This window comes from Drosophila sulfurigaster, chromosome 3, assembly GCF_023558435.1.
Source record: "Drosophila sulfurigaster albostrigata strain 15112-1811.04 chromosome 3, ASM2355843v2, whole genome shotgun sequence".
Classification (NCBI taxonomy): domain Eukaryota; kingdom Metazoa; phylum Arthropoda; class Insecta; order Diptera; family Drosophilidae; genus Drosophila; species Drosophila sulfurigaster.
This window is the reverse complement of record NC_084883.1, coordinates 52,861,891-52,884,278: the sequence shown is the minus strand read 5'-3', so window position 1 is coordinate 52,884,278 and position 22,388 is coordinate 52,861,891. Positions and strand designations below refer to the sequence as shown.

Here is a 22,388-nt window from a genome sequence, read left to right as displayed (position 1 = left end):
TGGGTATGAACACAAAGAGATATTATGATATCTATATAATTGTTTTGAAATCTGTGTTAAAACAAAAAGCAGATCAATGTAAAGTTATTATATCTTAAGTAAAACTAAAACTTCATCTTCATTCATTTACTAAAATCACATTATTTTATATGATTGCAAATGTGTATGCATATATTAATGTAACATTAGCTTATTTATCAGTTGTGTTAAAACAATCAAACCAATTTTTTCATAATATTTGTATGTTAGAAGAATAGAATAGTAAATCCACAGTAAGGTTCTAAACTAAGAAATGTTATAATTGCACTTGACTACAGAACATTTTTTAACTATAATCGGATTAATTTTAGGTGTGATAAAAATGTAAGAACAAAGCAAAATATTGAAGCAAAGCAGAATTACATATTTATTTTATTTTAATTACAATTTGTCTGAAGACAATAGTCACATTTTTAAGATAACTACATTAGTAAAACTTCAGCTGAATTAAATTTAAAGGTTAAAAGTGCAATATTTTAATACGACAACAGACCATTTATGTTTTTTCTTTATTTAAAATTTGTCATAAGAAATTACACAAATTTATTTATATTGTAATATTATTGTTCTATTGTAGATATCCTTCTTAATTCTTACTATGTTATATAGATATACTTTAACTTTAAATATACCATATTAATGTGGTACCAAAGAAATACTGAAATATACCAAGGCCTTTATTTTGTATATCAATTTGAAGTATTTTTGTTACAGTATACCAAATTAATATACCGAACAAACTCTAAGATATACCAAGATTATCTTTGGTATATATTTATATTTATTACGGCAGAAGTTAGAAGCGAATAGCAGCTATAAATATAACAAAAAAAATGTGTTTAAGACAATAAATGCCAAAATATAGTTTATCATTATAATTTCTAGTATACAATTTCCATATTTATACACAATTATTTAAATAATGTCAGTTCGTTAATTCATGAAGTACTTAATATTCGCACAATGCACACGCCAAATTAAAAGACCCTCGCTTGAGTATTATGCCCATGATCTGTCACTATTCAACTCAATCTCTTCCTTCAGCTATTCTTTTCAAAAGTCACTTGCGCTGCTCTCAGTCTAATACACCCTTTGTTGCCCACACTTCGAGGGCAGCCAAACAAATCCAAGCCAGGCCAAAGAACGTTTTAATAAAGTTCTCACTCTCACATTATTCGTCACGCCGTTGTTGCTTTTGCTTTTGCTGTTGTTGCTTTTGCTGTTGCGTCTGCGCGCCCACATTCCACATTTCAAGCACTCGCTTCCCATCGCAGTCTCATTAGTGGACGAGCAGTAATTTGGCCAAACCAAAGCGACAGTTCACATGATACGCTCACGCTCACGCTCTCTCACCCTGACCATTCCCATATCCGAATCCCTATTCTGATTCTCATTCCGATTTTTGGATTTCACGTTCCCAGGCGCATTTGGCAGCAACTGCTTGAGTTCTCGTGTGATTTTTGTGAAGCAACAGCTTTTCCACCGAAACCCACCCCTAAAAGAAGTAGAAAAAAAACTAAACAGTCGCGTGGTCTGCACCTGAATCTTCACTTTTTGAGGGTTGCTTTTGTCCGCTGTTGTCGCGTGCCCCGCAGCAGCGTGTGAGAAATGCAATTGGTTACTGTTTATTTCTCGCATGTTTACACAGCGTGCGCAAACAACGCAGCAAACAGCAAACAACAACAGCTACAACAACTGAACTGCAGCTGACGATGAGCTATTTTATCGGCCAATACAAATTGGAAATCTCTCATTAAGTTTGCAATCAATTGCAGCCAAGCAAAGCTTGTACAACTCTTCAGCAATTGACCTCGACCGAGGATGGTCAGCAACGGGCAACCCAGTGCACTGAGAGAAATGCAATGATATAAGATCAAGCTGGAATGTACAAGTTAATTAAATTGTATTCTCAAACTGCAAAGCTGTTAGAATTAAAAAGAAAAAATTGTACTGATTACATTCCAACTTTATTTCGAATGAAGAAATTTTATTTTGAAAATTCTTAAGCTCATTTTTTAAATTTCTAAATTTTAAATAAAAGTTATTTCATTTAAGTATTGTTATGTATAAGTAGATGAAATAAATAGTACATAAGAGAACCTAAAATAAGTAAGAAAGCTACATGCATGACATGACCAGCTACCCATTTTCAATAGAAGCAAAACATTTTTAATAAAAGCAAATCTTTGCGGTGTTATTCCATTAGTATGATAAATCAAATAATGTCTAAATTAGAGGAACCACAAAATATGCAAAGCTAAGTATTCTAAATAATACTAATTATACTTGACAATTAGTACGAATGCGTAAATTAAATAAATAGTAAGTAAGATACACAAATTTGATGTACTACAGTACTTTAAGAGATGAACAACATAAAAAAATGACATTATAATTTACAAAGCTCTTATAATTGAAATATAATACTATGTTCCTTCACTTATTGACAGCAAATTAAAAACTATATACATTGTACATAAATATTTCAACGAATATTAAAGATGTACATTTTCATTGTAAATAACTATGTATATTGAAAAGTATTACATAAATAAATCAAAAAGGTAAACAATAAGAAAAATATTTATGACGCAAATTATATTTTTGTTTGTAGTAAAAAACACTTTCAATTTATCAAAATTACTAAAATATTGAGTTACTCAAATTGAAAAATTAGTTAAATTATTTTAAAATAAACATTTTAAGCTAATATAGCTAAATTTTGTCTTGAAGTTGTGTATATCTTATAGTAGGTAAATAGTATTGTTTTAATTTTAAAAGCGTAGAACACACTGCTATTTTTTGAACGAGCACAACTGTAAGTAGAATGCACATTCTTATACATATATAAATAATAGAAGAATAAAAATAAAAACAAAATTAGTTAATTCTAATAGAAATTAGAAATTACACTAATATCACATTTATAATTTTTAATAATACAAAAAATGAAATTTTGTTCTCTGTACTGTGGTCATTGGGAGTGGAAAATGTAGACCTCGATTGGTCAGCTTTATGGTGCTTGATGAGCACCTTATGAACGGCAGCGGGCGAATCGTGCCACAAGGGTTATGCGCCGCTTCGAATTGCAATCAAAAAAAAAAAAAAAAAGAAGGCGATGCGACGTAGTTGTAGTTCCGGCGAGTTTGTTGCCTAAGTCTTTCGTTTTAGGACTTGAATTGCATTTCAAATTGCGCACAAAACGAATTTATTTTTATATGTATACGTTAAACTTGAGCAAACAACATCATCATCAGTGCAACATCAGCAACCACAGCAACAACCATAGCAACAACAACAACAACAAAGAACAACTCCAACGGCAACAACTTGCGATAAACTGATTTTTGTTTCTTGATTTCGTTGAACCAAAAAAGGCAACGGCAACTCCCATTAAACGGCCCAAAAAGGCAAAACATTGCTGTCGATGTTGTTGTTGCTGTTGTTGTTGTTGTTGTTGTTGCAGTTGTTGTTGTTGCAGTTGCTGTTTGCTGTTGCTGTTGTTTTCTTTGTTAACTGGCGCCCACCACGTTGAGTGTGCGAGGCGGCATCGAGGCAGCGAGGCATCGCAACATCGGCCACCGGCGCAGTCGCTTGCATTTCATTTTTTGTGGCGCCACGCCCAGGCGAACAACTGCCACATGCAACGCCCACCGCAGCGAACAACTGCCACAGCCTTTTGTGTGCCATATTCACAGATTTGTTTAGGCCATTTTGATACGCATCCCACCGCTGAACGCCTCCCTCCGCTCCCCTTTCCTCACTCCACTTCTCTCTTCACTCCCCTCTGTCCTCTACATTTGCTCCAAGTGCAAGCAGCAGCGTCATTAAAGCAGCTGCATTTAATTTCAATGCCCATTTAAGGCTGCAAAACTTTGCAGTGATCAGTTGTGCCTCGAATTGTTGTTGTTCGAATCGTAGTTGTTGTTGTTGCTGTTGTTGTGTCAAGGGCTCACTTTTCCCCCAAGCATAGTCGCAGTCTCCAGCCTCAGCCTCAACCTCAGCAGCAGCTGTGTGCAGGCTCCACGCATTTTTTACAACATTTTTGCCGCGACTATTTGCAATCGCATCGCAGCAAGCAAGCAAGCACTCTGAGGTTGCAGTGCAACACGTGCAACAACTCAGCCCTGTTTTAGGCCCCTTCTTCAGCCTGGCCGTGTTGTTGTATCAATTAAAGTTGCGCTTGATTTTCACATGCGTAGGACGACAGGTGCAAAATGCTACAGCGACTTAGGCCAGTCAGCAGCAACCACAGCAGCAGCAACAACAGTCAGCATCGCTTCGTCTCCCCATTCACAGTGATTTGAATTTTTCCATGCGGTTGGGCTAGGCAAAAATTACACGTAAAATGGCAAAACAGGCGGCGCGACTCAGACTCAGCGCGGCATTAAGACAGGCGTTGTCCCGGCCCCAAGCTTCAAGTTTTAACTATAGCTTCACAGGTGCAGTGGCAGTGGCAACAGCTGCTCAAATCATTTGCAAACGCGTTAAGTGCATCACCGGATGGGCGGTGGCCGCTCGACCGCTCGACGGACGGGTGGTCAAACACAGCTGCTGTCGTTGCCAGAGCATTATACATAGCACAAATCACATGCACATGTCGCTAATTAAGATTTTTCATTTCGCTTTTTATTAAATGTTGGCGTAAAGTTTTTCGCTGCGCTGCTTTCAAGAGGTGAAACAAATTTGAAAGTAATTGTCGCTGCTAAATACTAGTTATTAAACAAGCTGTTTAGATTTGTGTTAAGCAAACGATGGCAAATAAAATAAACTAAAATAAATATTTAATACTTGTATGCAAGAAAGAAAGCGAACTAATTAATCAATGAAAAAATGTATTTGGCAAATCGAAATTTTCATGTAAAGCCTTCTTATGATTAAGCACATTATAATTCGACTCATATTTACAGCAAACATTCACATTGTGCACTTATTTTTAAAATAAATTTCAATTTTTAGAGTGAATTTATTTTCATGCACTTATTTTTTAAAATAAAATCTAAACTTAAGTCTGGATTTATTTTCATGCACTTATTTTTAAAATAAAATCTAAATTTGAATCTCATTTTATTTTCATTTAAGAAATTATCTTGGATGTGCATTTAATAGTAAGTACTAAAGTAAATTCAAATTGAATTTTGAATTATTGAGTAACGGACTACAAATTCAAATTGCGATATCAGTTGTGAGAGCGATAACACAACTAATCGACCGACCGCCACACAGCCAATAAACAAAAAGTGTAACCAGTTGGCAGCTATGATGTAGCATATTTCGGTATATTTTCCAATGTCCATCCATATTCATAGTTTTGGTCACACTATGAAAAGTCTTGTATTTAATTTGTCGTTATATTTATTAGTTATTTACAATTGTAGTTCATAGAGTACAACAAGCCTTAAACATTATTAACCACAGTAGTGCGATCGCCACGATTAACCCGCAAGTTGCCCATACAGCCTTCGAAAAGAATATCAGCAATAGCTTTCCTCGCCAGAATTCGTTGCGTCGGCGCCATCTCCTCATATTGAATGGCCCATGACTTTGCTAATGCTTCGGAGGCTTCACTGAGAATGGGAGATGCGTTGTCTGTTTGAAGACCCTTCATTGCAGTCGTCGCCGGTGCAGACGAGCCATTTGGCTCGCCAATATCTGGGATACTCGAATTGACGTTATCCATCTTAACATCATCGTTGTGACCTTGCCTATTCACTTCCATCGACGGATCACTATCAAATATTTCAATCTTTGGGCTGATTAGCATGCTCTCATCGAAAGCTGTTGGCATTGTGTCGCGATTTGTGGTGGCAGGTGCTAAGAATGCCGTTGGCGTTGTGTCTAGTGGATCCAAATTACTCTGCAGATGCTGGAGGAAGGATAAGCTCGACTCGGGAACCTCTGAAGATGAATGTGAGCCAACGTCTGCCTTGAAATCCTGTGGTGTATCCTGCTTATTCCACAGTCGCGACCTTTTAGATCTGTGCTGAAAAGACTCTTGGGTCTGCAGGAAACTCATGTTTTCGTAGAACCACAATGTGGGCTTGCACAGATTGGGATGCAATCCCAGTTCTTGTTGTTTCCAAATCCGCATCTGTTCTCGTCTGTAATTTGTGCGAAAAATGTTGATCCGTCGACCGACATCGGCTTTTGTGGCATTTGGTTCAATTTCTTTGAGCTTTGTCTGTAGAATCTCATATGATTCATTCCTTAATTCCTTGTTTCTATAGTCCAAATTGTGTACATTCCACAGCTCGGGCATCTGCTCGTAAAGTTTCAAAAATTCGCACCAAAATAACCGCTTACCGGCATTGAAGCGATCTGGCAACGCCGCCATTTCACACAGCCAGGAAATCTGTTGAAAATAACAGTGCTCTGTTAACTTCCAATTCACTCAGGTTGTGCGCAAACTATAAACAAAAGAAAGATGATGTTAATATTACATACAACATATAAACAAATTTAATACATAAAGAACATTTCCAATGTAACAAAAAATGTGTTTTTAGACTTGTGAAAAAAACAGGAATGAGGTGATGTTTAAAATGACGCGCCATTTTACTCATGTTTTGGAATATCATAGAAGTGTGACCAACTGACGACTTTTGGCATTCTCTATATTGGTATATTTCACGTATATTTCAGAAATGACATTTGTGACCACTTGTGTGTTAAATAAAACAGCTTTAGGAAAGCTCTTTTATTTTGGGAATAAACAAAGTCTCTTTCATGCAATATTTAAATATTTGATTGGTAATGTTAATGGCTTACAGATAACGATGTTTTCCTTGAAATAACGCGTACATACGTACGTATGCTTGAACGACCTTCCCGGGGCAGCGCCAATCACAGACTGACGGTGACGTTGGATGTGCGACGCTGAGAGCGTTGCTTGTTGTCGATTGATTGATTGATTAGCTCATGTCGATGCGCTTAGCTGTATGTGTTTATATGTATAGGCATACTTTCGAGTTTACTTCTGTGTATGTGTGTTTGTGTATGTATATAGTTTTTGTTTGCGTTTTGGGTAAATTCTTGCCATCAATCAACATGCGCTCATTCTTTAATTGCGTGCGTGAACAAGAGTAAGTGTATGTGTGCGTGTATATGTATGAATGCTTTGGTATGCGTTAATAGAAGAACCTAATTATTATATACATTTAGCAAATAAAAAAAAATTAAAGCGTATTTTAAAATTGTTTTTTTTAATAAACAAATTTTTTATGACAACTGGGAGGACTTAACCATGCCTGTGCTGCATAGCCACCCTGTGGACGTTTGGTCAGTCGCCTGCTTAATGACAGACGTGTTTTTTATACACACACACATACAAACACACACTGCAAGTGAATCATGTGTTGGTGAACAGCTGTTTATATGCGATGCGGAGAGCGAACAGGCTAAGTTTTGCGCTAAGGGCAGACATGCGCATCAAAACAACCAACAAACCGACTGATTTACATGACTTTATAAAATCAGCCGTGAATGAACAAAATGATGCCTTGCCTAATTATGTCACAATCCATCATGCGTGTAATTGAGCGTACAAGCTTACATTACATAAACAAGTTACTCTTCTATTTGTATCATAAGAAGTGTGCATACAAAGTTCACTTTTATACAACTCTGTTAATTACTTGAGCAGCATTCTTGTAATTCTGTTAATGGCATGCACAGCTCTGTAATCTAACATTTGTTTTGAATAATTCGCTGCAGTCACCCTGTGCGCCAGTTACGTGCATCACCACCCACCGCTCACACACCGACACATGCTATGAGTTTAGCGACCTTTGCCAGTGTTGGTGAGCACAGAGAGCGCAAGAACATGTGAGAGCACGAAAAGTACTTTCCGAGAGTGAGAGAGAAAAAGAGAGGCGGCGGCGGCGTTGTCGACAAAACGGCCACCAGCTAAGGGCAGACATGCGCACAGCGACGACGACGCCAACGTCGCATGTAGAGTATGTGAGTGTGTGTGTGTGTAATTGTTGTTGGGCCAAGGTACACATATGCATATGAGTAGCAGGCTGGCTCCGGTTATCTCGCCACAATTGTAATAACAACAACAACAATGACAACACTTTCCGCATACAATTGCAATTGAATAACACGTGTGTATGTGTTTTTATGTGATTTAGTTGCTATATTTTTGGTTTAAATGTATTTGGTACGTGTACAAAGTAAAAACAAAAAACAAACTAAAATATTCACGTTATTGCTAATGATTGATTTCATCTTCAAGATGTGCTTAGATAGTTTAGTTGCTAATGTTTTATATATATATAAAAGATATTTTTGTATCTAATAGATACATTTGTATGTTTAACTGTTTCTCCATGTTATGTTTATCTTAAGATACTATTTGCATAAGTATCTCATTCTATATCCCACAGTTACTTTTGTATCTTCAAATCTTTCTATTCATTGCAGATTCTTTTTATATCCACCAGATACTTTTGTGTCTTCAAATCTTTCTCCATGTCCTGTTTATCTCAAGATAAGTATCTCATTCTAGATACTTTCCATATCCGTCAGATACTTTTGTGTCTTCAACTCCTTCTCCATGTCCTGTTTATCTGAATATACTATCTGCTTTCAATCGATAAGTATCTCATTCTAGATACTTTCCATATCCGTCAGATACTTTGGTATCTTCGACTCTTTCTATTCATCTGCCAGCTCTCGCATGACTTCATCGGCTCGCGTGATGAGCCCAATGAGGCGATAGTTCTCCCTGGAGAGTGCGAACTCCTCCAATCGCTTCAGGTACTTGCGCGCCTCTGAACAGCTGATGATTGTCGATGATGATTGCTCTCCGTTGTTGTTGTCATCGTGTCGTTGCCGCTTTGCTGGCGGCGGCGGCGTCGCTGTTGCTGTCGGAAGTGGCGATTGCCTTGGGGCTTTGGTTAGCGTCGGCATGGGCGGAAGTATTGTCATCGGGGGCGTGGCATATTCCAAGCTGCGCATCGCACGTGTTTGCTCAATGTATTGCTGTTCCACATCCGCATTGCCAGCGAGAATTTCGACCAATGAATTGACACTCGATCGCCCCCCGTTGTCGCCCTCCTCATCCTCCTCCCCATCGAGCAGCTCACCATCGCTGTCCAACTCCTGTTTGATGCGCACCAAAGGCTCCTGCTCCGGCTCCTCTTCGATTGGCTTCTCTTCCTCCTGCTGTTGCTGTTGTAGTTGTTGTGGCTGTTCCTCTTCATCCTTGGGCTCCGTTTTGATCTCCTGCTTAATGTCGAGCATAGGCGGCGGCATTCCCGCCTTGGGCGTCGCCGTCGTCGTTGTGGTCGGCGCCGTCAACGGACGTTGTGTGATGCTCTGGGCCAAAGTTGCCAGCGGTATGATGGTCATGGTCTGTGCTCCGCCAGCAGCGGCGGCTGCTCCGGGTGGCAGAATGGGCGTGGCCAGCAGCACCTTCTGCGATGTGCCGGGGGGAACTTGTGGCAACCGCATCAGCTGCGGCAGCGGTTGGAGCACACGCGTCTGTTGCAGTTCACTGATCGTGGGTTTAACATCTTGTTCTTCCTCGTCGGTCAGATCACCTCCCCCATCCACATCCACATCCCGCTCATCATCACCATCGTCGTCGTCGTGACTGCTGCCACTTATGGTGGCCAGACTTAAGTCGCCATCCTCCTCCTCGTCATCCTGATCCTCGTGCTCCTGCTGCGCTGCAGCCGGCGTGCATTCGGACATCACATCCTTGGCTATGTCATTGATCTGCACCGAATGCGATTGCGTGTAGCCAATCTTCAGAAGCTTGGTATCATTGTGCTGTATGTTGTATGTGGCACGAAACTTGTCGCACCATTCCTGATGCGGAAAGAAGTTGTTCAGACCCATAAAGCTCTTGAATTGCAGCGCCATCTTCTGAATCAACCCATCGGAGATGATGAAGTCCTTGTAGTACATCATGCGACGTATCCAATCGTAAACAGCTTTGCCCAACATCGATACGCGGACCACTTTCAACTCCTGCGTCTTGGCATCCTGACTGCGTCGTGTGCGTTGCTCCCACGCCCTCAGGATCTCCTCCTTTTGCTGCACAATCCGCTTGATCTGATCCGGACTGCAGTTGAACATGCGTCCCACATGTTTGTAGACGGGTTGACGATCGTATTCACGCAATGCGGCCACTTTTTCATTCAAGGCCAAGACATTCTTGCGTTTGATGCGATTATCAAATGCCACTTTCTCCGTCGCTGGCAACGTTGGCGTCGCCGTCGACGTCGCAGTTGGCGTCGCTGCTTTGCTTGCTGCTTTCGGCTCTGCTTCTGTCTGTTGCTGTTGCTGCTGCTGCAGAGATTAAGTGTTGATTAAATACGAGAGCTATTTAAATACAATTCTCTTATTTACCTTTTGCTTATCGTTCGCTTTTTGAGCCTTTTGCTCCTTCTGTTGCTTGCGTTTGTCGCGCACACGCATTGCTTTTTAATAACTGTTTGTGTGTGTGTTTAAAAAATGCACCTGAAAGTTTAAAAAAATACATCAACGTCAAATTCATGCATTGTTCTTATTGTTGTTTCTCTGTTGCGCTCACTCACCCTGTGTTCTTGTTGCTGCTGCACTCGCTCTCTCTCGCTCGCTCTCACACACACCGCATAGTCGCGTGCATACACATGTATTTTTGGCCTGCCTACGTCTGCATGTGTGTGTGTGTGTGTGTGTGTGTGTCCGTGTGCGATGTGCTACGATTATGCGCGTTGACAGCAACTAAACGTCGCCCAGTTGCTGACTTTTTTCTAGTCTGTTTTTATTTTTCATTCGCTTTTGCATGCACTTTACCTTGTTGTTGTTATGGCTGTTGCTGATTTGTTAATGCATATTTATAATAATTACACTGCACAATTAGACACGCATTCACACGTACATACACGTGTGCGATTGTTTTTCAAAATGTTTTTGATTCCACCGACTAGCGCACCGAACGGCGTACAATATAAAAATAGCTGTCCCACCCGCTGCCAGCGGCTGCTGTTTTCATTCTGCTTTTTTTTTTCGTTGCTTTTTTTGTTTTCAGTTTTCTGTGAGCGCGAATGCGCACTGAGAGCACTTTTCTGCGCCGGCGGAGAGCTTGTGATAAGCGCAAGCAGCGCGCAACTTTAACATGTGTGTGTCTCAGTCTATGACTCTGAGTGTGTGTGTGTCTGTATGTGAGTGCTAAAGCAGATAATAGCAGATGATGACGGCGACACACACACAAACACCAACAAAGTTGAACATTTTGCAAGGCCGTTACACGGAGAGAGGGTAGTTCGATTTCGTTGCGTGCTCTCACTTGCGCTCTCTCGCTCTCTCCACCCCACTGCGCATGCGAGAACTTTACAGTTATTGAAACGAAACTGCGATTTGCTTTCGTTCGATCGCCATTTTTGGAAAAGTCGAAAGACGAAAAACGTGCAACTGTTGAGTAAATTTACATACATATACATATTTATTTGCATTACATATTTATGTGTACATAAATATTATTTAGCCGTAGTTGGTGTAATAGCGCAGAATGTGGGACATGGCTTGAGGATTATCAGCTGGGACCATGTGGCCAGAGCGATTAATCCAGAACATGCTGAAGTTGCCAGCAGTCTTTTCGTATCCCTCGAGCACACCATCCACATTGATGCCCACACGCGGAGTGGCCAAGTACTCGGTCCTATTGATCCACTGCATGTCAGCAATAAAATTGACAGTGCCGGGCGTGGCACAAATCAGATCCAAGCCACCCGAAAATACGCCCACTTTCAGTGTAGTATTGTTCAAAAGTTCCTCAACTAAACAGCCAAAGCACAGTTAATTTGCATATTCGATTTCGATAACATTTTCGATAACCTTACCAATGTGCACAACTGGCTTCATGAAGTCGCCCATCTGCGCTGAGAAGGTGGCGCCACTCTGCGCTCCCCAACCAACGCCAGTGGTGATGTTCAAGGCTGCGGTGACTGGACCCGTCATCAGATCCGACAGCATCTGATCGCGATTCTCATCGATGTCAAAGTGCACCAAGGTGCGAATCATGCGTTCTAAAAAACATACTCCATAGTTATCGATATGCCGTTAATCGGTCACAGACTTACCTTCGGGCGTCAACAAAGCCATCTGCCTCGAGTAGGCATCGCCGCGCGTAGGAGTCTCCACATTGTAGAAATCCACACCCTTCGATTCACGCAAAACAACCGATTGGGTCAAACTCCATTGCATCGTCGCCAAAGTCCAAAGGCCCCTGTCGACGTAATTCTTGGTCCTCAAGGCAGCCGACTCGATGCTATCGTGTCCATTCTGATCCACAATGCCCATCTGCAGCAGGAAAGGCGCCCAGGCGAGCACCGAATCAATGGGAGATGTCCAGGGATCACCTAAAGCCACAGATTTCAGATTGCACTCAATCTCCTTGCGTTCTATGGCATAGTAGAGCTCTAGAGCGAATTCTGGAGACATTTTGCCGCCGTAGCTTTCGCAAAAGATGTGAAGAGGAACGGTTTTGAATTCCGGATGCAGAGCATAGAATCCCTTCATGAACTCAACCAAGTCCAAGGCGATTTCCTTGTTTGTTGTCGTATAATAGGCAGAGCTATCCACATAGCTGAAGCCTGAACCAACGGGATTGTCGATGAAAAGGACATTCATGTCCTTCACCCAGGTCCATTCGCGAGGAACGCCCTCCAACGTCAAGGGACCCAATTCCTCAAAGTTACCATAGCCGGTGGATGAAGCTCCTGGTCCACCTTGCAGCCAAATGGCAAGCGGACGTTGTGTGTAGCTGGTCACATTGGCGGTGGTGTAGTACAGCCAATAGAACATGTGAGCTCCGGTGCGCACATCCACAAAGCCCCAATCCTGATCACCAGGACCGTAACCTTCACGAGCTGTGAGGGAGAAAGAGATGTAGAATAAATCGTTGGAAGAAATGGGAACAATTTAAAAAGTTGCAGTTCAAATAACTTGTTGATATACATTTTAAGATAAGGAATTACTTCTAGAACAACTTACGATCGTCATGAAATTTTCAGAAACAGTTTGAAATGAGGTTACCCTCATATTCATAACTTAAAAATTGTATTGAGCGTTGGATTTTTGTCTACATTTTTGGTCTTGTTAAAGAGCGTAGTTAAAATCGAATTCTAAATTCATTTATTAGTAAAGTTACTAAATTTGATATCGCTCGCCTCTGATATATAGATGTTCACATAGTCGGAGAGCAAGGGGAACTAATAACCCAATAACAATACAATATGTTACTCTTCATAAGGAAATATTTCCTTCACTTTAGATCGCTTCTACATTTTAGATAGCCACTAATTTATAATGCCCTACTATTAACAGGTATAATAAGCCTCTTCAGATCTAATTAATAGATTCGCTTTCTGATGAATTCAGAAGCAGAAGGGATATCAATAGTGCCGATAAGATAACAATCTCAGCGGCTAATGTAACTTTGCTTTACTTGGAAATGATATCAATTTAGACTTTACGTTCATTAACACCTGTTTGGCATACTCAAGTGGTTCTTCTTTCTTCGCTCTAGCCCAGCATGTTGTCTGGCTGTCAAATTGAGGTCAGCTTCAAACACTCCACTCACCATTCACAGCACCAAAGCCGCCAGCGATCGCGATCGCGAAGAGCGCCAGAAACACGGTTAATAGACGACTCATTTTGCACTAATTGTGTGTTCACCCAGGTCGTCTGCACACCTTCGAGTTTGGCGAACGTCTGATCGAGTGATCGAGTTACTATTGAAGAGGTAAGCAAAGTGGTTGCTCGACAAAGAATTTCTAATCTAATAATATAGTAAATAAGTAAATGCTTATGATGTGGGACGATCCCCATTGATCGCTCTTGTCTTCGGGTGTTTACAATCTTTGATGGCGTCGACGCGTGACAATCTTAAGTCATAAGTTTGATGTCATTTTCGATTTTCGATTAGTACTTATCATTTAATATTATTTAATACCTTCGTCACAGAAAGTATTTTCATAATTATTTGAAAATACGTTTCATCTTGATCTCATGTTTGATTTAAATTGTCAGTTATACTTGGCATTGATTTTTTAGTAATGATAAATAAAAATATTGCACTCTTCTAAATATAATAATAGATTAAATTTAATATGATTAAAGAGTAAAAATTTAATTTAACTATATCGGATCATTCACATAAAACAAAAATAGAAAAATACAAATTTCAAAACTAACATCATAAAATCAATATTTTTAAAATATTTCTTAATGAATTAGGCTCTATATATAATGGAGATTATTTCTTATACTATTATTTGTATTTTTCATAATTGATGTTTTAAATTTCTAACACATATTTATGAAGTATTAGCTAAGTATTTAGCAAACCTGTGCCTCATAATTTAAGTGTCTAAAAAATTGTTTTTTATTCTCTTCTATGTTCACTTTATTTTACTACATGATCATTATGGGATATTACAGTTTACTTTTTATGGTTTTACAGCATATGCCGGAAACTAAAAAGGTGAATACATTAAAACTACATTTACAAACTTGTGTTAAAATGTACTATAGATAGTGTTAAGCTCCCACTTGCCATTAAAAGTATAATTATGTATTTAAGACATTGTATTTTAAGTTTCGCCATAGCTTTAGAAGTCTTTTCTTAGACAGTCTTAAATTATTTTATGGCAATGATTGTGCAAATTCGTAATGGGAAATATTCCTCAACTATCAGTTGTCAAACTGTGTGTCTAGAAAATGAAAAAACTCTCTGTTAATCCACAGAATTATTTACGATCCTTCGATGTCGATTTCGATTTCGACGCGTGACAGAGTTGAGATGATAAGTTTGTTTAGTATTTATTTCTGTCACTTTCCACTAATAACACGTGGGCTGAAAAGTCCCCGGGCCTTACACATAGATTGTGCTAGTTTTATTGCAGTCACCTTTTTTTCAGTTAATACAATCCTTCAGAAGACAGCTGCTAAAATTTCATGATATTCTATTCATTAGTTTGTAAGTTATTGAGCCAAAAGTGACACTACTTTTTCTATTTTCACAACAATGGATCAAATGCAATTTCGTCTTCTAATCTTACAATGCTTCTTGATGGGAAAAAATACCGTTCAAGCAAAGCTTTGGCTTTAAAAGTGTTATGGGGACTCCTCTCTATCAGAAACAACAATTAAACGTTGGTTTGCTGACTTTAAAAGTGGTCGTAGGGACACCGATGATGCAGAACCCAGTGGACGTCCAAATGGGGAGGTCACACCAGGAAATATCAAAAAAATCCACAAAATCGTTTTGAATGATCGAAAATTAAATTTGAGTCAGTTAGCTAACATCGTAAAGATATCAAAAAAAACATGTTGGCTTAATATTGCATGAGCATTTGACTATAAGAAAATCTCTTCAAAATGGCTGCCGCGTTTGCTCACTTTTGACCAACAACAAGAATGTGTTCATGATTCAATGACAGTGACAAAACTACTTGAATTTAACTTCGAATTGCTCCCACATCCAATAATTTGCCAGATTAGGCTCCCAGCGACTTCTGGAGGTCAGCAGTCCTGGAAAAATGCTCGCCGATAAAAAATTTCGCACGATTGAAGAGATTATCACTGAAATTGAAGCCTATTTTGAGGCAAAAAATAAATCGTTCTAAAAAATTTATATTGAAATGTTATAGCGGCTTTGGAATGATTGCGATGCTCTTGATAAAGATTAAGTTGATGAGTAACGCCAATTTTGATCCAAAAAAAGCAAGTTTTCTTTGTCAGGCCCGGGACTTTTCAGCCCATGTGTTACTTATCACTTTCATAAATTTCAACTAAGACACTTGATAATTAACTTTATGCGGTTACGTTTGCTTCTTATCACGACGACCTTCATTTTGCTTTCAGTTGTAAAACGAGAAATTCGATGTAATTGTTCAGATTTTATTGGCTTTATTACTGCTCGCTTTAACCAAAGTTGGTTAGACTGCGCAAAACATGGCTCATGCCAGCTGGATTATCAGCTGGAGCCATGTGACCGGATCTATTGATCCAGAACATGGTAAAGTTGCCTCCGGTCTTCTCATAACCTTCCAGCACACGATCCACATTGATTCCTGTACGCGGTGCAGCCAAGTACTCGTTTCTTCTGGTCCAGTTGAGCTTGTCTATCCAGTTGACGGTGCCGGGAGTGGAACAGATCAGATCCAAGCCACCCGAGAAGACGGCCACTTGCAACGGTGTCTTGTCCAGCAGCTCGTTAACTACAATCAAATTCTTCAGTTTATTACACAAAGCAATAAAGAAAAATACCGTTGAATAATTACCAATGTGGATCACGGGCTTCATAAAGTCAGTGCGATGAATATCAAAGACAGCTCCGCTCTGCGAATCCCACTTGACGTGATCGGGAATACCCAAGGTTTCGGCCACTGGACCACGCAAAAGATCCTCGGCAATCTGATCAATATCCTCATCAAAGTCCAGCTTCACCAATGTGCGATACATGCGATCTGTGAAATGCTTATAACATGATTAAATCAGACACGATAAATTAAAAATATTCACAATTTTGGAATAAAGGAAACAATTCTGGTTTTGTCAATGTGTTAAAAAAGCTAAAATTTTAACTTCTTAATAAAATTATTAAGTCTTAGTGATTTAAAAATGCAATTTTTAAATAAAATTTTGATGTTTTTGTGATTTCATAGATCTGATTATTATTTTTACGCAAAAAATATGTAAATTGTAATATATATAACTTTTGAAACCTCACAAATAATCACTGTTTTTGAATAAAATTTTTTTTTGATTTAGTCAAAATATAATGGAAGAAACAGACTATTATAAAATATGCTAAGATGTATCTTTTTTTAAAAATATAACATTAAGCTGTTAAATAATTATGTTTGGTGAATTGCAAACTATTTTAATTAAATTTTATAATAGATAAATCAATAATAAATAGACTTACCTGCAGCTGGGTAAAGCGAGCGCCTCTGGTAAGCATCTCCCCTGGTCAATTTCAGCACATTGTAGAAGTCCACACCCTTGCTGGCCTTCAGCACCTCCCATTGGGTGTTGCCCCATTGAGTTGTAGCCTGAGCCCAGCGTTCGTTTTCGACCAGTTCGGCTGTAAAATTAGCTGCCTTCATTATCTGATCATGGCCATCGTGATCGATTATGCCCAACTGCAGCAGGAATGGTGCCCACGACAGCACTGAGTCAATGGGCGACGTCCAGGGATCACCCAAAGACACTGAGGTCAAATTGCTCTTGATCTCCTTGCGTTGTATGGCATAGTAGAGTTCCAGAGCAAATTCGGGTGCCATTTTGCCGCCATAGCTTTCGCTAAAGATGTGCAGCGGAACTGTTTCGAATTCCGGATGCTTAGCATAGAAACCCTTCATTAGTTCCACCAGATCAGAGGCGATTTCCTGATTGGTAGCCGTCAAATAAGCATTGTTATCCACATAGCTGTAGCCAGCGCCCACGGGATTGTCAATGAACAGCACATTCATGTCCTTGACCCAAGTCCAGTTGCGATAGTTGCCGTACAAATCAACGGGACCAAACTCATCAAAGTTTCCATAGCGGATGGAGGAGGCTCCAGGTCCACCTTGCAGCCAAATGGCAAGCGGACGTTCGACGTAGTTGGTCACATTCGCTGTGGTGTAGTACAGCCAGTAGAACATGTGAGCACCTGGACGCACATCTATGTAGCCCCAATCCTGTTCACCTGGTCCATAGCCCGGTTTGCCTATTATCGATAATAATTTGAAATTACACTTGTTAACCTGCAATTTCCACTCTTCACTTGCCTTGTGCTAAGGCCGCATATAGCGTTAGAATTATGGCCAACGAACGAATTGCAGCTGCCATCTTCCGTCTAAGCCAACAGTCGATTGTGCTTTGGCTGCTGACGCAATGTTCAACTCTAATTTAACGGCAAAGCTTATCAGCTGTTGATAGTGTTCAAAATCGATAGCACGCACTTGACCACTTGACAGCGCCGTGTTATCGCTAATCGTGTTATCGAAACCTTAGCAGTGGCAACCTCGCGGCAAACAGCTGTTTTGCATATTGAGTGTTGTGGTGTTATTTCTTTGTGTCTGGAGCAGCAGCAGCTGCGTAGTTGCGAATTAATTTAATTACATTATTAGAACAAATCACAGCCATGGCAACGGTGCGAACACCCAAGCAAAAAGTCATTCTCTGCGGTGACTATGGTGTGGGCAAGAGCTCCTTGTTCCGCCGCTTCACGAACAACACTTTCGTGACTGAAACCGACCGCAAATCCACGCTGGGATTGGATCACATTGATCGCGAATACAACGTGGGCGACAAGCAACTGAAGGTGTGTATTATGGAGAAGTAGAAACATAATTTTATATATATACATTTGGCAGTTGCAATTGTGGGACACTGGCGGCATGGAGCGTGTGGCATCTGTGACTTCGTCGTATTATAAATTTGCCGAGGCTGCCATACTGGTCTTTGCCCTGGACAATGCTGCATCCTTTCACTCGCTATCGCAGCACTTGCTGGACATTGTCACATTCGCCGAGAATGCCAAGATATTTATCTGTGGCAATAAGAGCGATCTGGAGGGCAGGGAACCGGAAGTTAGTGACGAGGATATGGAAGCATTTTGTGAGCAGTGTCATTCGTTAATCAGTGCCACATACAAGACATCGTGTCGAAGTGGCGAGGGTATCGAGGACATGTTCCAGGACATAGCACGCCAGCTGGTCACCGCAAATCGCTCCAAAATGGAACTGCAAGCTCTGGAGCAGCAAAGCTTCCAAATTGATAAGGCCCTGGAGGCGGAACACCATGAGGAAGCCGGTTCCTGCAGTTGCTAGCAGTTGGGGAACATTGAGTTTGGCTAAACTGGCGTTTTTCTTCCCCAGCTGAACTCAATGTACTTTCACAAATTTGTATATTTTTTGTTTTGCTTTAAGTTGTATTTATTATTTTGTATTATATGATTTTTCTGTCGAATTTATAACTAAAATACGTCCAAAATACGTCATTATTGATATTGTTAATATTTATGCGCCAACGAACAATGATTTGATATAAACATTCATTAACATCAACATTTATAATATTAATCGAATAGGGCGTAAGTCATAGTTTAAATTTAAGTATAGTAGTTACTTTATATGTAGGATGCTACAAACATTTTCAATATACAAGTACATACATACATAATAATGTTTAGACAACTCGCAAATGGACAAAACTAAATGCTAAAACGAAAAATAAATAAACAATTTGCTAAATCCAGGAATGTGGGCAACGCGACATTTGTAAATTTACAACTTATATAATTTAATCTAATCCAGACTATGACGTGGCCGCCGATGTGCTGGGTGCAAACGTTAAGTAGAGGCTGACTCCGACAGCAACCACAAAGCAAACGCCCACGCCATAGAGGACGACCTTTTCGCGCAGTGCGCGCAGCATCATTGTGTTGAGGGTGCGGGAGGCGCGTCCCAGTTCCGCATTCGTTTCCCTCAGACGAGCGCGTGCGCCTTGCAGTGTCTCGCGTTGATGATGCAAATCTGACAAGTACAGAAGCAATAAAATTATTATAATAAAACTTGAAACAAGTAAAGCCGCAGGCGAGTGTACTCGACTGGAAAACACCCGCTAGCCATTTTTGAGGCCATTTTCACTTTTAAATGATTACCTAAAGAAAAATTGCAGTGCAAGCAAAAAAACTAAACTGTTTAGTAAAGGCTTTTCATACTTGTTTTAAATAGTAATTATAATTTGAGGATTTTGAGGAGTACTGCATTAAATCTCCTCCAAATTAAAGCCTAGATTCAGCAGAGCGTTAATGATTCTGTCAGTCAGTACAGAGAATTTTTGTATCCAGAAAATTGAGCAACATTAGTAAAAAAAACTTTATGTAGCTTCTTTTACAAACTTAAATCATTCTGAACGATGTTAGGGAATATTAAGTAACTAGTTATTATATGACTTCAATATTTTAAGTCTGACTTTTTGTTGTAAATGGGTCTCTAAGTAGAAGTATTGTCACTAAAAGTCGTGACTCTAATCACAAGTCTGAGAGATTTAGATTCATTAACACAAGCGGACAGACAGACGGACTGATGCACCAAACTAAACTCGACAATGGAATAAAAGAGCTTTACAGCTTCACAGCTGCTTTCCCTTGGCTTTACCACTTAAATAGCGTGTCTAAGAATCACTCGTAAGTCTTACCATTGAGCACCTGGGCACCCAAAGCCTCAGTTTCCAGTGCGACGCGATATCCTTCAGTGAGCCGATTGCCGGTGCGCTCAATGCGCTCGGAATTGTCGAGCAGCCGTTGTCGCTGATCGTTGCTAATGGACACATCCTCATAGTAGTCACTGCCACCCAAATCCAATGTAGTGTATGCGCCATTCGACTGCTGAGATCGCGCCTTGTCCTTGGTTTGCTTGTATTCTGTTTGCAGGCGCTTCAATTCGGCTTGGGCCACTTGCAGTTTGCCATTGAAGCTGCTGCGTTGAGCGGGATTTAGTTCCCGTACCTCTAGACCCATCTGTTCCAGGAGCTCCTGTGCCTCCGATAGGCTGCCATCGATTTTGTTACACAGCTCATTGCGTTCGCCTGGATTGATTTCAGCTCAAAAAAAATTTGCAAAAATTTTTGCTCAGTTAACTCACTTGCACTTTGTTGTTGCAGTCGACCAATGTGTGCCGTTATTTCAGCAATCAGCGCTGCATACTGTTGTTCGTATTGCTCTAGCAGCGACATTATTTATTTATATATTTTACTATAATTACTTTTATTTCTTTTGTGTAATTTGTGCTTAGTTTTTGGTTGCAGCTGTTTTGTTTATCTTTTCACAGTCAGCAATTTGCCATTCACAGCGCACAGCAACAGTGTTGTGTAATAAGCGCAGCAATGGCGTTGCCAGATCTGCGCATGCATTAAATAGTTACCGTTGTGATTCTGTACCCTGCAGTTCTGGAGGTGTCGATTGCCCTGGGTAAGTGCTTACCTCGCCGATCACTACATGGGTACTTACTAAAGTGACCCTATAGTAATCGAACGTCGAACCACCTAGTCGACTCGAATTTGCGATTGGCCCTGGATAAGTGCTTACCTCGTCGATCACTACCTGGGTACTTACTAGATTAACCCTATAGTAATCGAACGTCGAACCACCTAGTTAATAAATATATGCGCATTAAAGCATAAGTACAAAATAACGGCAAGCATCGCTTTTGTTTTTGTTATTTTGTGGAAAAAGTATACACAAGTTTAAAGAGAAAACTTCGATTATGCTTTACATCGCTGTTTGTTTACGCGTCTTTGTTTTATTTTGTGCTACTCTTTTACTCAAACGCAGCTGTGTTTCCTATATGATGAAATTATTGCAAGCATTTGAGTTGAGAAGTGCAAAGCGGATCCGCGATCAATTATTAGGTGAGTTACTTAAAAAATAATTTATGTATGCATTATATGTTTAATGTGTAAAATATTAAATAAACAGATAATAAAAGAATATCAAGCAGTTAGTATAATGCATAGTTCTACAGTGGAAAGCGACAATGTGCCTAAAGAAGAGGAAGTGGAAATTATGACAGAAAATCTACGTTATAGAAATAATGACAGGGAATGCGGCCTAAAAAGAAGACAATTTCTTTGGTGTTATGATCGGTGAGTATTTTAAAAGATAATTATTTAAAAATCATTATCCACTTTAATCTATTAAGACTTTTAATCCTTTATTTCCAGATTCAATAACTGAGGACCAGTTGAGAAAGGCCTTGCAGCTCAAAAAAACGATATTTTAAAACTCAAGTTGCCTTAAAGTAATAAAAGTATCCGTCTTATTAAAATAAAGAAAAATTAAAATTAAATAAAAACTGTAATTGTAATTGTAAATTTTTTTTTAATTTATAATGGCCGACCCCTAAATGGGGTCCGATGTAAGCACTTATTTTACTGACCCTTCAATGGGGTCCCATGTAAGCACTTATTTTACCGGCCGTTCCATGGGGTCCCATGTAAGCACTTATTTTACCGGCCGTTCCATGGGGTCTAATGTAAGCACTTATTTTACTGACCCTAATATGTTGCACTATTTCACTAGTTCGTGGTAATCGAGGCGGTGGCGATTGACCCTATTTGCGGACATTTCATACAAAAACGGAAATTAAGAAACGCATGGCTAGACGCCACTTTGTAAGTAGTGACTGGCTCCTGGTAAGCGCTTATTTCACCAGCAACGAACTAGCGCTCAGAACTGCAGGGTATTTTACTGAAAATACGTTACTTATTTTCGTTGTCCATTAAAATATGTAAAACAACTTTATTAATTCAGTCCCATTTGAATGAATACTTAACTGCTTAACACATATAATTAATAA

General features: G+C 39.7%; 6 protein-coding genes across 10 annotated transcripts; 1 reads left to right on the top strand and 5 right to left on the bottom strand.

Moving 5' to 3' along the window:
* Positions 1–5,365: 5,365 nt before the first annotated feature.
* LOC133841977 (uncharacterized) lies at positions 5,366–7,227 on the bottom strand. The gene is made up of 2 exons (XM_062274854.1): positions 6,808–7,227; positions 5,366–6,446 (listed from the first exon to the last, which is right to left on the bottom strand). Exon 2 carries the CDS (start codon positions 6,371–6,373, stop codon positions 5,438–5,440), a length of 936 nt encoding a protein of 311 aa, XP_062130838.1. The 5' UTR covers positions 6,374–6,446; positions 6,808–7,227; the 3' UTR covers positions 5,366–5,437.
* Positions 7,228–8,153: 926 nt separating this feature from the next.
* On the bottom strand, positions 8,154–11,122 carry LOC133841976 (uncharacterized). 5 transcript variants are annotated; one of them, XM_062274850.1, is made up of 3 exons: positions 10,583–11,122; positions 10,399–10,509; positions 8,154–10,338 (listed from the first exon to the last, which is right to left on the bottom strand). In XM_062274850.1, exons 2-3 carry the CDS (start codon positions 10,465–10,467, stop codon positions 8,698–8,700), a joined length of 1,710 nt encoding a protein of 569 aa, XP_062130834.1. In that variant the 5' UTR covers positions 10,468–10,509; positions 10,583–11,122; the 3' UTR covers positions 8,154–8,697. The 5 variants fall into 5 exon arrangements, with proteins under 5 accessions (XP_062130834.1, XP_062130835.1, XP_062130832.1 ...); XM_062274851.1 differs by having other exon boundaries at positions 10,828–11,122; XM_062274848.1 differs by having other exon boundaries at positions 10,587–11,121.
* A 335-nt stretch (positions 11,123–11,457) lies between these two features.
* LOC133843910 (retinoid-inducible serine carboxypeptidase) lies at positions 11,458–13,772 on the bottom strand. Its single transcript, XM_062277675.1, has 4 exons — positions 13,616–13,772; positions 12,114–12,902; positions 11,874–12,059; positions 11,458–11,810 (listed from the first exon to the last, which is right to left on the bottom strand). The coding sequence occupies exons 1-4, from the start codon at positions 13,686–13,688 to the stop codon at positions 11,515–11,517; spliced, it is 1,344 nt and encodes a 447-aa protein (XP_062133659.1). The 5' UTR covers positions 13,689–13,772; the 3' UTR covers positions 11,458–11,514.
* A 2,143-nt stretch (positions 13,773–15,915) lies between these two features.
* On the bottom strand, positions 15,916–17,932 carry LOC133841132 (retinoid-inducible serine carboxypeptidase). The gene is made up of 4 exons (XM_062273434.1): positions 17,814–17,932; positions 16,967–17,752; positions 16,320–16,505; positions 15,916–16,256 (listed from the first exon to the last, which is right to left on the bottom strand). Exons 1-4 carry the CDS (start codon positions 17,872–17,874, stop codon positions 15,961–15,963), a joined length of 1,329 nt encoding a protein of 442 aa, XP_062129418.1. The 5' UTR covers positions 17,875–17,932; the 3' UTR covers positions 15,916–15,960.
* Positions 17,933–18,067: 135 nt separating this feature from the next.
* LOC133841141 (ras-related protein Rab-11A) lies at positions 18,068–19,027 on the top strand. Its single transcript, XM_062273446.1, has 2 exons — positions 18,068–18,349; positions 18,402–19,027. Exons 1-2 carry the CDS (start codon positions 18,170–18,172, stop codon positions 18,855–18,857), a joined length of 636 nt encoding a protein of 211 aa, XP_062129430.1. The 5' UTR covers positions 18,068–18,169; the 3' UTR covers positions 18,858–19,027.
* Positions 18,907–20,855, bottom strand: LOC133841139 (vesicle transport through interaction with t-SNAREs homolog 1A). The gene is made up of 3 exons (XM_062273441.1): positions 20,676–20,855; positions 20,230–20,619; positions 18,907–19,562 (listed from the first exon to the last, which is right to left on the bottom strand). Exons 1-3 carry the CDS (start codon positions 20,764–20,766, stop codon positions 19,345–19,347), a joined length of 699 nt encoding a protein of 232 aa, XP_062129425.1. The 5' UTR covers positions 20,767–20,855; the 3' UTR covers positions 18,907–19,344.
* Positions 20,856–22,388: the final 1,533 nt, after the last annotated feature.

Excerpts from the sequence above, each read along its gene's own strand:
- LOC133841977 (XM_062274854.1), bottom strand. The coding sequence starts at position 6,373 with ATGGCGGCGTTGCCAGATCGCTTCAATGCCGGTAAGCGGTTATTTTGG.
- LOC133841976 (XM_062274850.1), bottom strand. The coding sequence starts at position 10,467 with ATGCGTGTGCGCGACAAACGCAAGCAACAGAAGGAGCAAAAGGCTCAA. Across the intron at positions 10,339-10,398 it reads AAGCGAACGATAAGCAAAAG|CAGCAGCAACAGCAACAGAC; the intron begins GTAAATAAGAGA and ends TAATCTCTGCAG.
- LOC133843910 (XM_062277675.1), bottom strand. The coding sequence starts at position 13,688 with ATGAGTCGTCTATTAACCGTGTTTCTGGCGCTCTTCGCGATCGCGATC. Across the intron at positions 12,903-13,615 it reads CGGCTTTGGTGCTGTGAATG|CTCGTGAAGGTTACGGTCCT; the intron begins GTGAGTGGAGTG and ends TCTCCCTCACAG. Across the intron at positions 12,060-12,113 it reads GGCTTTGTTGACGCCCGAAG|AACGCATGATTCGCACCTTG; the intron begins GTAAGTCTGTGA and ends TATGTTTTTTAG.
- LOC133841132 (XM_062273434.1), bottom strand. The coding sequence starts at position 17,874 with ATGGCAGCTGCAATTCGTTCGTTGGCCATAATTCTAACGCTATATGCG. Across the intron at positions 17,753-17,813 it reads ATATGCGGCCTTAGCACAAG|GCAAACCGGGCTATGGACCA; the intron begins GCAAGTGAAGAG and ends TATCGATAATAG. Across the intron at positions 16,257-16,319 it reads GAAGCCCGTGATCCACATTG|TTAACGAGCTGCTGGACAAG; the intron begins GTAATTATTCAA and ends ATTTGATTGTAG.
- LOC133841141 (XM_062273446.1), top strand. The coding sequence starts at position 18,170 with ATGGCAACGGTGCGAACACCCAAGCAAAAAGTCATTCTCTGCGGTGAC. Across the intron at positions 18,350-18,401 it reads TGGGCGACAAGCAACTGAAG|TTGCAATTGTGGGACACTGG; the intron begins GTGTGTATTATG and ends TACATTTGGCAG.
- LOC133841139 (XM_062273441.1), bottom strand. The coding sequence starts at position 20,766 with ATGTCGCTGCTAGAGCAATACGAACAACAGTATGCAGCGCTGATTGCT. Across the intron at positions 20,620-20,675 it reads ACTGCAACAACAAAGTGCAA|GCGAACGCAATGAGCTGTGT; the intron begins GTGAGTTAACTG and ends AAATCAATCCAG. Across the intron at positions 19,563-20,229 it reads GGGTGCCCAGGTGCTCAATG|ATTTGCATCATCAACGCGAG; the intron begins GTAAGACTTACG and ends TGTACTTGTCAG.